General features: G+C 43.4%; 1 protein-coding gene across 5 annotated transcripts in view; it reads right to left on the bottom strand.

Annotated features, from left to right (window-relative positions):
• INPP5A (inositol polyphosphate-5-phosphatase A) overlaps positions 1–14,523 on the bottom strand; it is a 415,177-nt gene that overhangs the window by 158,418 nt on the left and 242,236 nt on the right. For all 5 annotated transcript variants that reach the window (XM_045024848.1, XM_045024849.1, XM_045024853.1 and 2 more), the window contains one exon: positions 10,779–10,842. In XM_045024848.1, the coding sequence (XP_044880783.1) occupies positions 10,779–10,842 (64 nt within the window). The remainder of the gene's footprint in view (positions 1–10,778; positions 10,843–14,523) is intronic.

Raw genomic sequence — 14,523 nt, forward strand, 5'->3', positions numbered from 1 at the left:
TTGATTCTGCAGGTCTTCATAAGGCCCCTGCAAAAGTTAAAGCTATTGTGGAGGCTCCCCCACCTCGAAATGTAAGCCAGCTGCGCTCGTTTCTAGGACTCCTGAACTATTATGGAAAGTTCATCTCACAGTTATCCACACTGCTAAAACCACTTCATGAGCTCCTTGGGCAGAACAAGGCCTGGAAGTGGACTGAAGCCTGTGATGTTGCGTTTAACAAAGCTAAGGATGCATTGCTAAATTCTGAAGTTCTAACGCACTTTGATCCATCCTTACCACTGCAATTGGCCTGCGATGCCTCCCCTTATGGAGTGGGAGCAGTCGTGTCACATATTATGCCTTCAGGAGAAGAGAGACCTATTGCTTTTGCTTCACGCACTCTAAGCAAAGCAGAAACTAACTACGCCCAAATGAACGTGAGGCATTAGGAATTGTTTTTGGAATTCGGAAGTTTCATCAGTACCTGTTTGGGCGAAAATTTACTCTTCTCACAGACCATCGACCTCTGACATCAATTTTTGGACCCTACACAGGCATTCCCCCATTAGCTGCTAGTCGTATGCAACGTTGGGCATTGTTACTTTCAGCACACACATATGAAATCAAATATCGGAAATCCACTCTGCACGGCAATGCAGATGGCCTCTCAAGGTTGCCTTTGCCGGTCAAACACCAAGATAGTGCCCAAAAGGAAATCTTCTACTTTGAACAGGTAGAGAATACACCCATCACTGCTACTCAGATAAAGAAGGCAACTCGCGTTGACCCAGTATTGTCCCACGTTATGGACCTGGTGATGCATGGAAAATCTCGACAAACCTCTCCGGTCTCATCCGACCTTGTTCCCTACATGTCCAAGTGGACGGAGTTATCGGTCCAATCTGGTTGTTTGTTGTGGGGGAGACGTGTCATTATTCCACCACCACTGAGATCACAGATGTTAGAACAGCTACATTCCGGTCACTGTGGAATAGTGCGCATGAAGGAAATTGCACGAAGCTATTTTTGGTGGCCTGGACTGGACAGCGCTATTGAAGAGAAGGCAAAAACTTGTATGTCATGTCAGGGTGTGAGGAATGCACCCCAGTGGGCACCCCTACACCCATGGGACTGGCCTGAAAACCCGTGGCAACGTATTCACGTTGACTTTGCTGGCCCCCTTGAAGGAAGCATGTTCTTGGTGGCAATAGATGCCCATTCTAAATGGCCAGAAGTCTCTATAATGCAGTCCACTTCTGCAGAGAGTACTATCCAAAAACTACGAGGACTCTTTAGTCGTTTTGGTCTGCCAGAACAACTTGTGAGCGACAACGGACCGCAGTTCGTTTCTCAGGAGTTTCAAAATTTTATGAAGGCAAATGGGATACACCACATCACGTCAGCACCATATCATCCGTCCACCAACGGATTAGCTGAAAGATTTGTGCAGACAATGAAAAACGCTTTGAAATCAGCAAGGGGACAACACTCCATTCAAAAGCGTCTGGATACCTTTTTACTTTCCTACAGAAACACACCTCATGCTACGACCCACGCATCTCCGGCCTTTCTAATGATGGGACGACAGCTGCGCACTTGCTTTGATCTGCTGAAACCTTCTGAACCCCGACAAATTGTGCAACATCAGCAGCAATATCAAGTCATCAGACGGGCACCCAGAACAAAAGACCGAACCTTTAGCCCGGGACAGCCAGTTTTGGCTCGGAATTATACTTCCAGAGCTAAATGGGTTCCGGCCACAGTCATCACTCAAACAGGACCTGTTTCCTACACAGTCCGGACTGCAGAGAATCTTACCTGGCGGCGACATGTAGATCAGCTGTTGCCAGGTCATGCCAGTCCTCAGGACCCATCTGCAGTTGAGGAGTCTGACTTCACCTCTTCTGGTGAGGGACCGAATCACGAGTCACCTGTTTCTGACTGTTCTCCTCCATTACTGCCGGCGGCTGAGATACCCCTTTGCCCAGCACGAGCTGATACCACCTCCTCACCTGTTCGTGCTGCGGACCCTGAGCCCCTAGTGCTTTCAGGTGCAATAACACCAGACGTTCGCCGTAATCCACCTAGAGACAGAAGGCCTCCTCATCGGCTGGATCTTTAGCTAGGGCGAACCCACGGTTATGGGGCAAAATAATCCCCAGGGTTTAGCCGGGAATGGAGGCAGTCTACCCTCCTTCTCTAGTCTAGTGTGTGTTTTATTTAGGGGATGTTCTTATTGGGGGGGAGGAATATGTTGTGTATTTGGTTGTCATGGTTTTTGTTGCTATGGCAACTGAGTTAGATTATTATGGGTTAGCTCAGCTGGTTTCAACCAGCTGAGTGAGCTCTCTGTATATCTGTAAATAAAATGGAGGTTTTGGTTAGCTGCCTGCTCTCTGGCCTCAAGTGATTGCTTCCTACACCGGCTGCCCCAAGGATATAACAAGAATATCCTCTGTGGCTTTCCTCTAGATGGTACCAGCCTCACGGGTATCCAGGCAGCCAGATCCAGAGGACCTGCTCGGTGCAGAGGTGAAGGTGCCAGAGGCAGTACCCTGGGCATCAGTGCCGGGTGAGACTCGAACTATTGGTGACACTGGGACAGAGAGGTTCAACCATTCTCTCACAGCCTCAAACACCTCAGAAGTACTGGAAAGATACTCTGCAGTCCTAAGATGCAAGGAGATGCCATTGCAGTTTCTTTGGGAACCGGTCCTGAAAGGCCTCCACTGGGCTCTGGAGTCAACAAACTCTCCTGTTCAGAGGTGTGCTCTGGGGAGTGCTTCCTGTCTGAACACCCTCCCAAGTCTTTAGCAAAGCTCATTCTCTTCAAATCCCTTGATGACCCTGATACTGAGCCTGATTTCTGCTGAAAGTCCTTACAAATGCCACACTTGTCACTCACATAGGCTTCCCTTACATTCCCCTACATTAGCTAGGGTGATGTCACTATTTGGCGCAGTCTTGCTGCAAGAGGGGCAGGACTTGAAACCCGTGGAGTGTGGAATACGTCCTGTACCAGGGCCAAACTGAGTTCTGGAGCCTGCATAAACCAACCAAAAAAACCCCTTTTTCTTTTTGTCCTTACAAACTACACAGGAGTACTACATACAGTTATTGAGAAAGACTGGCAGAAGCAAGGATAGGGAGCTCCAACAACCGTCATGGGTGGTAGGAAGGAACTCAGGAGGGTCTGGAGTGGCTCAGCCCTTTATGCCTCTGCGAGGTGTGTGAGACAGCAGAGAGTGCTCAAGCTACCCTGACAAGTGCTGCTAAGGGCAACAACTCTCCGATAACTGTGTACTGGAGCACACAAACATCTACACTGGGATGGACATGTGCAATCACTCGAAGAAGAAAAAGTCTTATGGGCTACAGGCTTTATTCTGATCTCACACCAGTGTAAACCGGGAGTAACTCCACTGAAGAATTCAAAGTGATGACAGCGTTAAATTAGAGAGCGCTAGATCAGAATCAGGCCTTATGTGTCTGTCAGCAAACCCTCTTGGTGTATCAGAATATGTGTAAAATATAAGCTAATTTTTTAGGGCTCTATTCATCATAAAAAATCCAATGCCTTTTATGCTGTGGGAGGTCACATATCAGCTTTGGCTGTCAAGATTTTAATTCTAAAAGTGTTAGATTTTTCTTCCTCAGGTCACATGGCCCAGGAAAGCTGAAAAATGGAGACAACCATGTAAGCAACCAGAGGAGCTAGTGAATGGAAGCAGCAAAGGAGGGAGTTTAGCGAGGGTGTTTAGAGAGGGAGCAGATACACCTAATAAATATTCTTCAAACTTAAGCCAACCCCCCCGCCAGATGATGTCATGGTATTCTCTCACACTGAAGATTCTTTTCTGGAGCAGGGAGCCCTGTTATTAGGAAGACACAGGTAACATGAATGAGGGAGCTGATTACTAGAAATATAGATAGTTGGGTTTGTGATGACCAGGAGAATTGCCTGGTGAATTGACTGACAGATGCAAAGGTTACAGATTTCTCAAGACAACTAGACAGATGTATGTGCAGTGCTGGGGAGGACCTGGGGGTCATGGTACATGTAGGTACCAGTGACATAGGGAAAAGGTTCTGGAGGCCAAATTTAGGCTGCTAGCTAACACATTCAAGTCTAGCACCTCCATGGTAGCATTCTCTGAAATGGTTTGTTCCACACAGAGGGCCAACTGAACAGGCAGAACTGCAGGGTCTCAATGCAAAGATGAGATGATGGTGACTTGGGGAGGGATTTAGGTTTATTAGGAGCTGTGAAAGCTTTTGGGAAAGGAGGAACCTATACAGAAAGGATGGGCTCCACCTAAACCAAAATGGAACCAGATTGCCAGCTGATAAAGTACAGGCAGGAATTGAAAAGAAACAGTTGAATAAGAGTCCCATTCAACTTCATCACATGAAGGCACACAACTAAATATTAACAAATTTTATAAATGCGTGTGTACAAATGCCGGAAGTCTAAATATTACGATGGGTGAACTTGGGTGACTGGTATTACATGATGATATTGATATAGTAGGCATCACAGAAACTTGGTGGAACGATGATAATAAATGGGACACGGTAATACCAGGGTACAAAATATATAGGAATGACAGAGTAGCTCCCGCTGGCATGGGAATGGCATTATATGTGAAAGAAAGCAGAGTCAGCTACAGTAAAAATCTTAAATAATTCAAACTGTACCACAGACTCTCTATGAGTAGAAATTCCATACTTGAATAATAAGGTTATAGCAACAGGCATATACTACCAATCACCTGACCAGGATGGTGACTGTGAATGCTCAGGGAGATTAGAGAGGCTATAAAAATAGAAAACTCAATAACACCGGGGGATTTCAACTGTCCCCATATTGAGTGGGAACCTGTCACCTCAGGATGGGATGCAGAGACAAAATTTCTAGACACCATTAATGACTACTTCTTGGAGCAGCTAGTCTTGGAACCCTGGAGAGCTAATTCTTGATTTAGGCCTAAGTGGCACACAGGATCTGGTCCAAGAGGTGAATATAGCTGAACTGCACAATAATAGTGACCATAATGTAATTAAATTTAACATTCTTGAAGTAGGGAAATACTAAAGAAACCCACCGCAGTAACATTTAACTTCAAAAAGTGGAACCACACAAAAATGAGGAGTGTAGTCAAATGGAAATTAAAAGGAACAGTCACAAGAGTAAAATGTCTGAAAGCTGCATGGAACCTTTTTAAAAACACCATAAGAGAGGCTCAAACTATGTGCGTACTCCTAGTAAAAAAACAGTAAAAGGAAAAAGAAAAAGAAAAAAGCCACCATCGCTAAACCACAGAGTAAAAGAGGCAGTTAGAGACAAAAGACATCTTTTAAAAATTGGAGGTCAGATCCTACTGAGGAAAATAGAAAGGACACAAACTCTAGCAATTCAAGAGTATAAGTATAATTAGCCAGGCCAAAAAAGATTTTGAAGAATAAGCAAAGGCTCCAAAAACTAACAGCATTTTTTTTCAAGTACATCAGAAGCAGGAAGCCTGCCAAACAATCAGTGGGATCACTGAATGAAAGAGCATTCAAGGAAGATAAGGCTGTTGTGGAGAAGTTAAATGAATTCTTTGCATTGGTCCTTATTGCAGAGGATGTGAGGGAGATTCCCATACTTGAGCTTTTTTTTTTTTTTCAGGTGACAAATCAAAGGAACTGTCCCCACTCAAAGGTGCCAGTAGACAAGGTTTTGGAAGACACTGATCAATTTAACAGTAATAAGTTACCAGGACCAGATGGTATTCACCCAAGAGTTTTGAAAGAACTCAAATATGAAATTGCAGAACTACAAACTGTGGTACGTATCTGTAGCTGAGCAGTAACCCTGCTCTTGTGAAAGGGTTAAAAGCCAGCCCTTGGAGAGGGCTGGGGCTGAAAGCTGAGGAAAAAAAGGCTGATTGGGAAGGCAGCCTCAGCTGGGCTACGCTCCAATCAGGCCACACCTGGCCCTTTTATAAGGGTTCAGCCAGGAGCTAAGTCAGTCTTTCTCTAGCTCTTGAGAGAGAAGGACCAGGCTGTCTGGTAGAGACGGGTACTTCAGACAGCAGTGCTGGGGAAAGGGAGGAGGAGCTGGGGAGCTCCAGCCTGGCAACTCCCCAGGCTGCAAGCCTTGATAGAGGCCTATGCAGATATGGGGGCTGGGAGGAGCAGCCCGGGGTTAGGCAGAGGCAGCTGGTCTGAACCCCACTTGCCAATGATGAGTGGCTTTTTACAGACTGCAGTTTGCCCCAATGAGCGGGGGCTAAATGATGACTGGCAGTAGCCACTGAGGCAAGGTGGGGATAGAGGGTTGGGGTTTCCTCTGGGAGGGGAGACCCAGACTGTAGGTTACTGCTGGGAGCAGATCCCAGAGGGTAAGGGGCACTGGGGTACAGGAGGGACACGGGGGCCAGAGGCAGGCGAGACACCGGCCAAGAGAGGGCGCTCCAAGCTGAACAAGAGCTAATTCCTGAGACGACCAGCAGGTGGCGCCGCACTGGTGAGTCATCGCATCACTACAGAATCCTGTTGCTTAAATCAGCCTATGTACCAGGTGACTGGAGGATAGCCAATGTACCACCTATTTTTTTTAAAAAGGTTTCATGGGAATCCTGGGAATTACAGGCCAGGAAATCTAACTTCAGTACCAGGAGAACTGGTTGAAACTATAGTAAAGAACAGAATTATCAGACCGATAGATGACCAGAATATTCTGAGGAAGAGTCAACACAGCTTTTGTAAAGGGAAATCATGCCTCACCAACCTATTAGAATCTATTGAGAGGGTCAACAAACATGTGGACAAAGTGATTCAGTGGATATAGTTAGGGCCCTACCAAATTCACGGCCATGAAAAACACGTCACGGACCATGAAATCTGGTGTTTTGTGTGCTTTTACTTTATACTATACAGATTTCATAGGGGAGACCAGCATTTCTCAAATTGGGGGTCCTGACCCAAAAGGGAGTTGCACAGGGGTCACAAGGTTATTTTAAGGGGGCATGGTATTGCCACCTTTACTTCTGTGCTGCCTTCAGAGTTTGATGGCTGAAGGTTGGTGGCTGTTGGCTGGGCGCCCAGCTCTGAAGGCAGTGCCGCACCAGCAACAGCACAGAGGTATTACCGTAGTGTGGTAATACCATACTATGCCATCCTTCCTTCTACACTGCTGCTGGCAGTGGCTCTGCCTTGAGAGTTGTGCTCCAAGCCAACAGCTGTAGCTCTCCAGCTGCCCAGCTCTGAAGGCAGCGCCATCACCAGCAGCAGTGCAGAAGTAAGGATAGTAATACCGCAACCCCCCTACAATAACCTGGCAACCCCCTGTTAGGGATTTTAAGGGGTCCCACTTGCCCCAGACTGTGTCCCGCTTGCCCCAAGTTGAATTAGCTGAGCATAATTAATATTAGGCCATTATAGGTCAGCTTGATATTAAGACATAGGATAGCTGGTATGGCATAATCGAAAGGCCAACAGGAGAAAGGGGAACCAACGCCTACTGATAATTGTGAAACATGGCCTAGTGTAACAGCATATTAGCAATGGAAAATTAATCACATGTAGTTGGGAGGGGGCTTGCTGTGCAACTCTATTGGAAGCAGTTGTATTGCTATATAGGACAAAGGTTGACTTCTGCAAAACTTGTCTGTCTGTATAAGGGGGCGAGGGGGGGTGATGGGGGGTGATGGTAATGAAGAAACCAGAAAAAAGGGGAACTGAGGGAAGCTCAGCTAGAATGCTGAGCCTTATCCAATGCAACCGCAAAGGAGGGGTCTTACAGGCAGACAGACTACCAACGAAAACTGTCAAAGAACAATAACAGGAAAAACCAAATAAGGAAATCTAAGTACGTGTTAATTTGCGGTTTTAACCTTTATAAGCTTGGTAAAATTTGTAACAGGCAGAGGGAAGCTTAACCCTCTCCCTGCATGCATGCTTGTAATAATAAAGGTGCCTCAAGGCTGTGTCTGACCCAAAATCAAAGGCGTGGTTAATTTTTCCACGACACCCCCACAACTCCTTTATGGGTCTGGACCCCTACAATTACAACTCTGTGAAATTTCAGATATAAATAGAATTAAAATAGATTTAAATCATGAAATTTACTGTTTTTAAAATCCTATGACAGTGAAATTGACCAAAATTGAATTTGGTAGGGTCCTAGATACAGTGTACTTGGACTTTCAGAAAGCCTTTGACAAGGTCCCTCATCAAAGGGTCTTAAGCAAAGTAGACAGTCATGGAATAAGAAGGAAGGTCCTCTCATGGATCAGTGACTGGTTAAAAGATAGGAAACAAAAGCAGGAATAAATGGTCAGTTTTCACACTGGAGAGACATTAAACAGTGGAATCCTCCAGGAATCTGTACTGGGACCAGTACTGTTCAGCATATTTGAATGATCTGGAAAAAGGGGGTAAAAAATGAGGTGGCAAAGTTTGCAGAAGCTACAAAATTACTTAAGATAGTTAAGTCCAAAGCTGACTGCAAAGATTTACAAAGGGATCTCACTACACTGGGTGACTCTGAAATTCAGGGTCGATGAATGCAAAGTAATGCACACCAGAAAACATAATCCCAATTATAAATGCTAAATTAGCTGTTACCACTAAAGAAAGAGATCTTGGAGTCACTGTGGATAGTTATCTGAAAATATCTGCTCAATGTACAGCAGCAGTTTTCTGTTAGGAACCATTAGGAAAGAGAGAGATAAGAAGACAATAATATCATAATACCACTACAATAAACCTATGTTCCACTCACACCTTGAATACTGGTCAGAAAAGGGCAACAAAATGATTAAGGGTGTGGAAAAGCTTCTGTATGAAGAGAGACTGTTCAGCTTAGAAAAAGAGATGACTGGAGGAGGGGGGTTTATGATAGAGGTCTATAAAATCACGAATGGTGTGGAGAAAGTGAATAAAGAAGGGTTATTTACTTCTTCACTTAACACAAGAACCAGGGGTCACTCAATGAAATTAATAGACAGCAGGTTTAAAATAAACATAAGGAAGTACTTCTTCACTCAGTGCATAGTCAACCTGTGGAACTCATTGTCAGAGGATGTTTATGAGATTCAGCTAGATCACAGCCTGATGTGGTGTGGCTGGAAGGATGCAGAGAGACAGCTGATTCATGTTTGACCTGGACAAATGAAGCACTGAGCATCTAAGGGCACCTTCCCTCTAGCTGGCACAACCAGTATCTATTTACTTTTACTGGTTATCTTTCTTTTGATTTCTCCTTCCATTATAACCATTTTTTCTCTCTCACATACACACACACACACACACTCTCTCTCTCTTTCTCTCTCCCCCCCCCCCCCACTTCCTTTCAAGGCTCCATAACAGCAAATAAGCTGTCAATCAGCTGTGAATAAATCCAGACAGCCCCTCTTCCCTGGTGTAGATGTCACTTCACTCTGCCAGATGTCATTAGAGTTGGACATCTTTGATATATGACCGGAGGGAGGGAGGTTTAACTGGAACTGCGAGCTAATGCTCTAGTTCTGTACTACTGGTGCAACGAAACTGCAGGCTCTGAATCAGCTGGCAGATACAGTTCACATACTACTGATGCACAAAGCCCAATCACATAGAAAAATGAATAAATAGTTGTGACTGCTGTCATCTCACAATACAAATGTAAGTTTCATAGATTTATTCATTAACCCCTTGCCCTCAAAAATACAGTAGAACAGTCCATGGGCTAAATGTTCAGTGTGGCGATTGAGGTAGTAAGGATCACAATCCCAGGTATCATTAACAAAAGTTGTGCACCTGGCTTCCTGTGCACTATGTTGAGAATTTCTCTCACATAGCAATCCTGCTCCCAGTTCATTTGAATCAGAACACTCCACATTATTTCTCCATGTCTATTAAACTGTTCGAGGTGGGGAGAATGGCTGGAAGCACAAGCTGACCTCTCATTAAAAGTTCCTTCATCACTATTGCATTTTACAATGTTCTCTTTCAGAAATAAAATATGAAGAGGCACTGACAGAATATTTGAAAATTTCCTTGGGCATCAGAAAAGATGATGAGTAGAAGGATTTATGTTGGCTAAACCTCAAATTGCAATATCTATAGAACTGCTATTCAAATATTTCACCAAGGGAAGACCCTATACCCTCAATTACATGAACAGAGGCAATCTGTCTCTTCTGAGAACAAAATTAATGAATCTGTACAATTGAGACAATTAGTTCACTCCATAATTATCATAGCTTCAGTGATGTTTCAAATTAATGCGATGCAAGATGCAGAATTAATTTGATCCAGCTCAATGACCTAAATGCAGACAGTGCACAACTAAAAATAATGTAAATTTTAAATAAACTGTTTGCATATCTACTTTAAAGAAGCATTAGAAGTAACTTCAGCCAGGAAGTGATTACATACACTGACTTAAGTACTAGAAGTATAATATCAAATTATTAAACCTTCTGAGATTTACAAAAATTTGCAACATGAAGGCAGAGTCTATTGTTAAAAACAATGACACCCTTTCCACTGACCTATACTATTCATAAGTGGTTAAAAAAAATTTCTGCCACAACAATTTTTATAAGGCAATTACAACTGCCTGACATTTAAGGTCCTGTTCCTGCAATTGATCTGCACTGACTGAGCTCTGCAGCCATGTAGAGTTCTTCTGAAGTTAGTGGGGCTCTGTATATGGCTCCAAGGGTCCAAACACATGGATTCAGATTAAAGAAAGCCCTAGGTTTTTCCTGATATGAAAAATGATGAGAAGTCTCTGACAATTACTGACTTTTAATTTCTGTGCTTACCTTTAAAATCAAACTGGTAGATGTTTTTCAATGATTCATGAAGGAAGTAAAAGCTTCCTAGAGCCTGTAGGAAAAATAAAAAATAAATAGTAATAAGTATAGTCAGCTTTTAGTTAAAAACAAAATTGTGATACAGCTTTTCTTATATTTTTTGCATTTGAAATTAAATATCAGTAATTAAAAATACTACAATTGAAAGCATTGTACGTCTGTTAGTCTATAAGGTGCCACAGGATTCTTTGCTGCTTTTACAGATCCAGACTAACACGGCTACCCCTCTGATACTTGATACAATTGATAGATAAAACATTTTCAGTAAATCCGTGAAAAGAAATGAGTTATTTTTCTTTTAAGTTTAATAAGCAGCTATAATGAAGGACATTAGCAGTTTACCAAGGGCTGATCTAGACTACACAGTTAGGTCGAGATAGGACCACTTATGTCCACCTAATTATGTCAGTGTCTACACTACAGCCTTGCTCCCACTGATTAAGTGTCCTTCTACACAGGCATAACTACTCCATCTCCCTGAGAGGTGTAAGGCTTATGTTGGTGTAGTTAGGGCAGTGGTGGACAACCTGCGGCTCATCAGGGTAATACTGGCGGGCCAGGAGACAGTTTGTTTACACTGACCATCTGCAGACACAGCCACCCACAGCTCTCAGTGGCTGTGGTTCACTGTTCCCGGACAATGGGAGCTGCGGGAAGCTGGTGGCTCCAGCCACCCCCCGCTAGAAGCCCCAGAGGCTTCATAGCCCATTTCCAGCTGGGAGCCAGGGTGAGAAACTGGGGGGAGAAGGGGGAAAAGCCCAGGTGGCTGTGGACCCTGCTCCCAGTCAGGGAATGGGGAGCAGGATCGGGGGCAGCCCCCTGGGAGCCTGTGGGGGCAGCCAGGCTCCTGGCAGGAGGCTGCCAATGGAGCTAAGAGATCAGTCTCTTAGCTTCCCACACTACCCTTCTTAGGCTGGTGGAAGCGTTCCTGGTGAGGACGTGCATCACCACCCCAAGGAGGGTAGTGTGGACACGCAGCACCGCAGTAATTACTGCAGTGGTTGTAAATTGACCTAATATAGGTTGATTTACATTTCTAGCATAGACATACCCTACATTTGCTAAGGACACAAATAGTTAATATACTTTATAAACATCAAACAGACTTATAAAGTTGTTTTTTAAAATCACTAATTAAGTACATCACATATTTGGAAATAAACAAATTAAGTGCTCTCTTCTGGGCGGTGCTAAAAACCTTCATCTGTCATTGAAACAATCCCCATATAGTCTGCCTCATTATTCCTCTGGATTGCAGGTCCGTCAATGACTGAATCCTTGCAAGGGTCTGCCAAACAGTTTCTGCCTCATATGCAGGGCAAAACAAATGTTTTTGGAGGTAGTATGGACTGCAGGAATGATACACAGTGGAGTCCTAAAACCTAATCCTAGATTAGCCATTTGCTCACTGTGTAGTGCAGAGCAAATCACATTTCCTCTTTGTATTAATTTCCCATCTGTAGAATGGGAATGTGGCACGCAGGCCCATTGGTGCCAGATGGCAAAGGGTTCACTGTAACAGCAACTTCTAACACACCTAATAAACTCACTACACCTAGCACACCACTTTCATAGTATTTATCCATAAAGAATATCATGTGGGGTCTTAAATGAAAGCCAGCGTCACTGGTTATGAATCTAGTTGAACATCTATATACTGATACTATGTAGGCGTTACGTATATATGATGGAAATATGTTCTTACAGTTTGTATGAAGGTGTTAACAGAGGTGAAAACTGGTTTCCTGCCAGACCAGAGATGTTTCTCCATCTATCTGGTGAAATGTAAATTGAGTATTATCTCATTAACCATCACCAGTCTGAGCAAAATGAAGATGAAGGATTGTGAGATTTAACAGGAAGAGAAGAACAGGAGGGGGAAAGAAGCATTATCTGGGGGGTGCATGTCAAAGGTTTACTGGGCGATAACTGGGGGACAAAGAAAAGTGCTTGTTATTTTGCATCTAGTAGGAAAATGGACAGTGCATTTACATTAATGAAAACTGGATCACAACTTGACTGGAAGCATTGAAAAAGGTTGTGGGTGAAATAAGACTGCTCTAGACAGGAGGTTGGCCTGTTAAGTTTAGTCTCTAGAAAGTGTGTACCGATTTTCTTTTATATGTAACCCTTCTGTTTCCATTATCTTTACTCACTATCTCTAGAATCTTGATCTTTGGTAATAAACTGATAAATCTTTCACTATAAATCTATCTATAAATATATCTGAGTGCTGTGGTATTGTACAACCAGCTAATCCTGAGTCGACTCATTCAAGCTGGTGAGTACACTGTTCCCTTGGGGACAACATCTGGTATTACTGTGAGTGTTCAGGAGACGAGGGGCTAAACACTACAGTGGAATGCTTCAAAGGGGCTCCCTCAGGGACTGAGGTGCACCTATTCTTCACCTTCAAGAGAAAATAAGGACTGGCATAGCCCAGAGGAGATTGTTTGGGTGGCTCACAGCCTGGCGGTATCAGGGACTGGGCACCCAGTTAAGCACAGGCAAGTGTCCTTCTTGCTGGGGGCGGGGGGAGGGAACAAAGTGACTCAGTCCTGGGTACCCCAGGAACTGTCAAGGGTTAATAATTATGTATCTCACAGGAGTGTTGTAAAGATTAGTTTGTGCTTGTACAGCTCTTTTCTATTATTAAATGTTTTGGTAATAACAACCATGGTATACAGGTGATTGCATGCTATTCCATGCTAATATTTACAGTAACATTGTCATTTGCATAAAGATCACACTTAATTGTATTTGTTTAAAGTATATATAGATTACTAAAACAGTAAAATGCAGTGCCAGTATGACAGCTATTTCTAGGGGCCATTAACTATATCAACTGTCTGAGACTATTACTAAGGATAATATCACCCATAACATAATTCAGCTTCCCATAAATCTTTGGCTGCCAGTGCTATAATTTGAGGAGCACTGAAAGCTAACGTCTCAGTTATCAAATCCTTCTGCTACTTACAAACTAGTAAAAGTTGTGCCCCACACTCCAAAGAGTATTTTGCCAGACATAATACACAAGTAATGTCAGTCCCAGTGATCTTAGACTTTGTGTAACTGGAACAAAACTTGGTCATCTTTTTAGAAGCAAGATAGGTAAGCTGATCTGGCTCAGGCAAAATTCTACTAATCTGCTGCTGGAACTAACTTCAGAATTTTGTTTCAAAACAGGAAGTTTGCATAGGGAATGAAATCTGTTGGTTGTGAAAAGCTTCTCTTCATCAACATGCAGGAAGTCTCCTAGCTATTTAAAGAGATTGATGTATGAGGTACCAGTAAAAGAAGGCTGAATAACTCAAGCAAACACTGCGAGAAGAAAGTTAATTCTCCAGATAGGTTTGCTTTGCCATACTCAAAATTCTGTGTTTCTAATCCTGGCCTAGTTTTATAATCTATCCTCTTAAGAGCTTTTTTGTTTTTAATTACCATTATATACATATCATTGTGCCAAAAAATATTCTCTAGGGCTGGGATTTTCAAAGGAGACTAAGGGAGTTAAGTGTCCAAATCACACTGAAATTCACTGGGAGCTGCATGTCTACCTTCCCTTGGCTCTTTTGAAACATTACAGGCTAAATCAATTACTGAACTCTCATGCTCTAACAGTCACAATAAGAAGTCCATGATTCAGCTAAGCACAAACATACCAGTATTCCCATTCCTTTTAAGCAAAGCA

The sequence above is a fragment of the Mauremys mutica genome, chromosome 7 (assembly GCF_020497125.1).
Source record: "Mauremys mutica isolate MM-2020 ecotype Southern chromosome 7, ASM2049712v1, whole genome shotgun sequence".
In the NCBI taxonomy this organism is placed as follows: Eukaryota; Metazoa; Chordata; order Testudines; family Geoemydidae; genus Mauremys; species Mauremys mutica.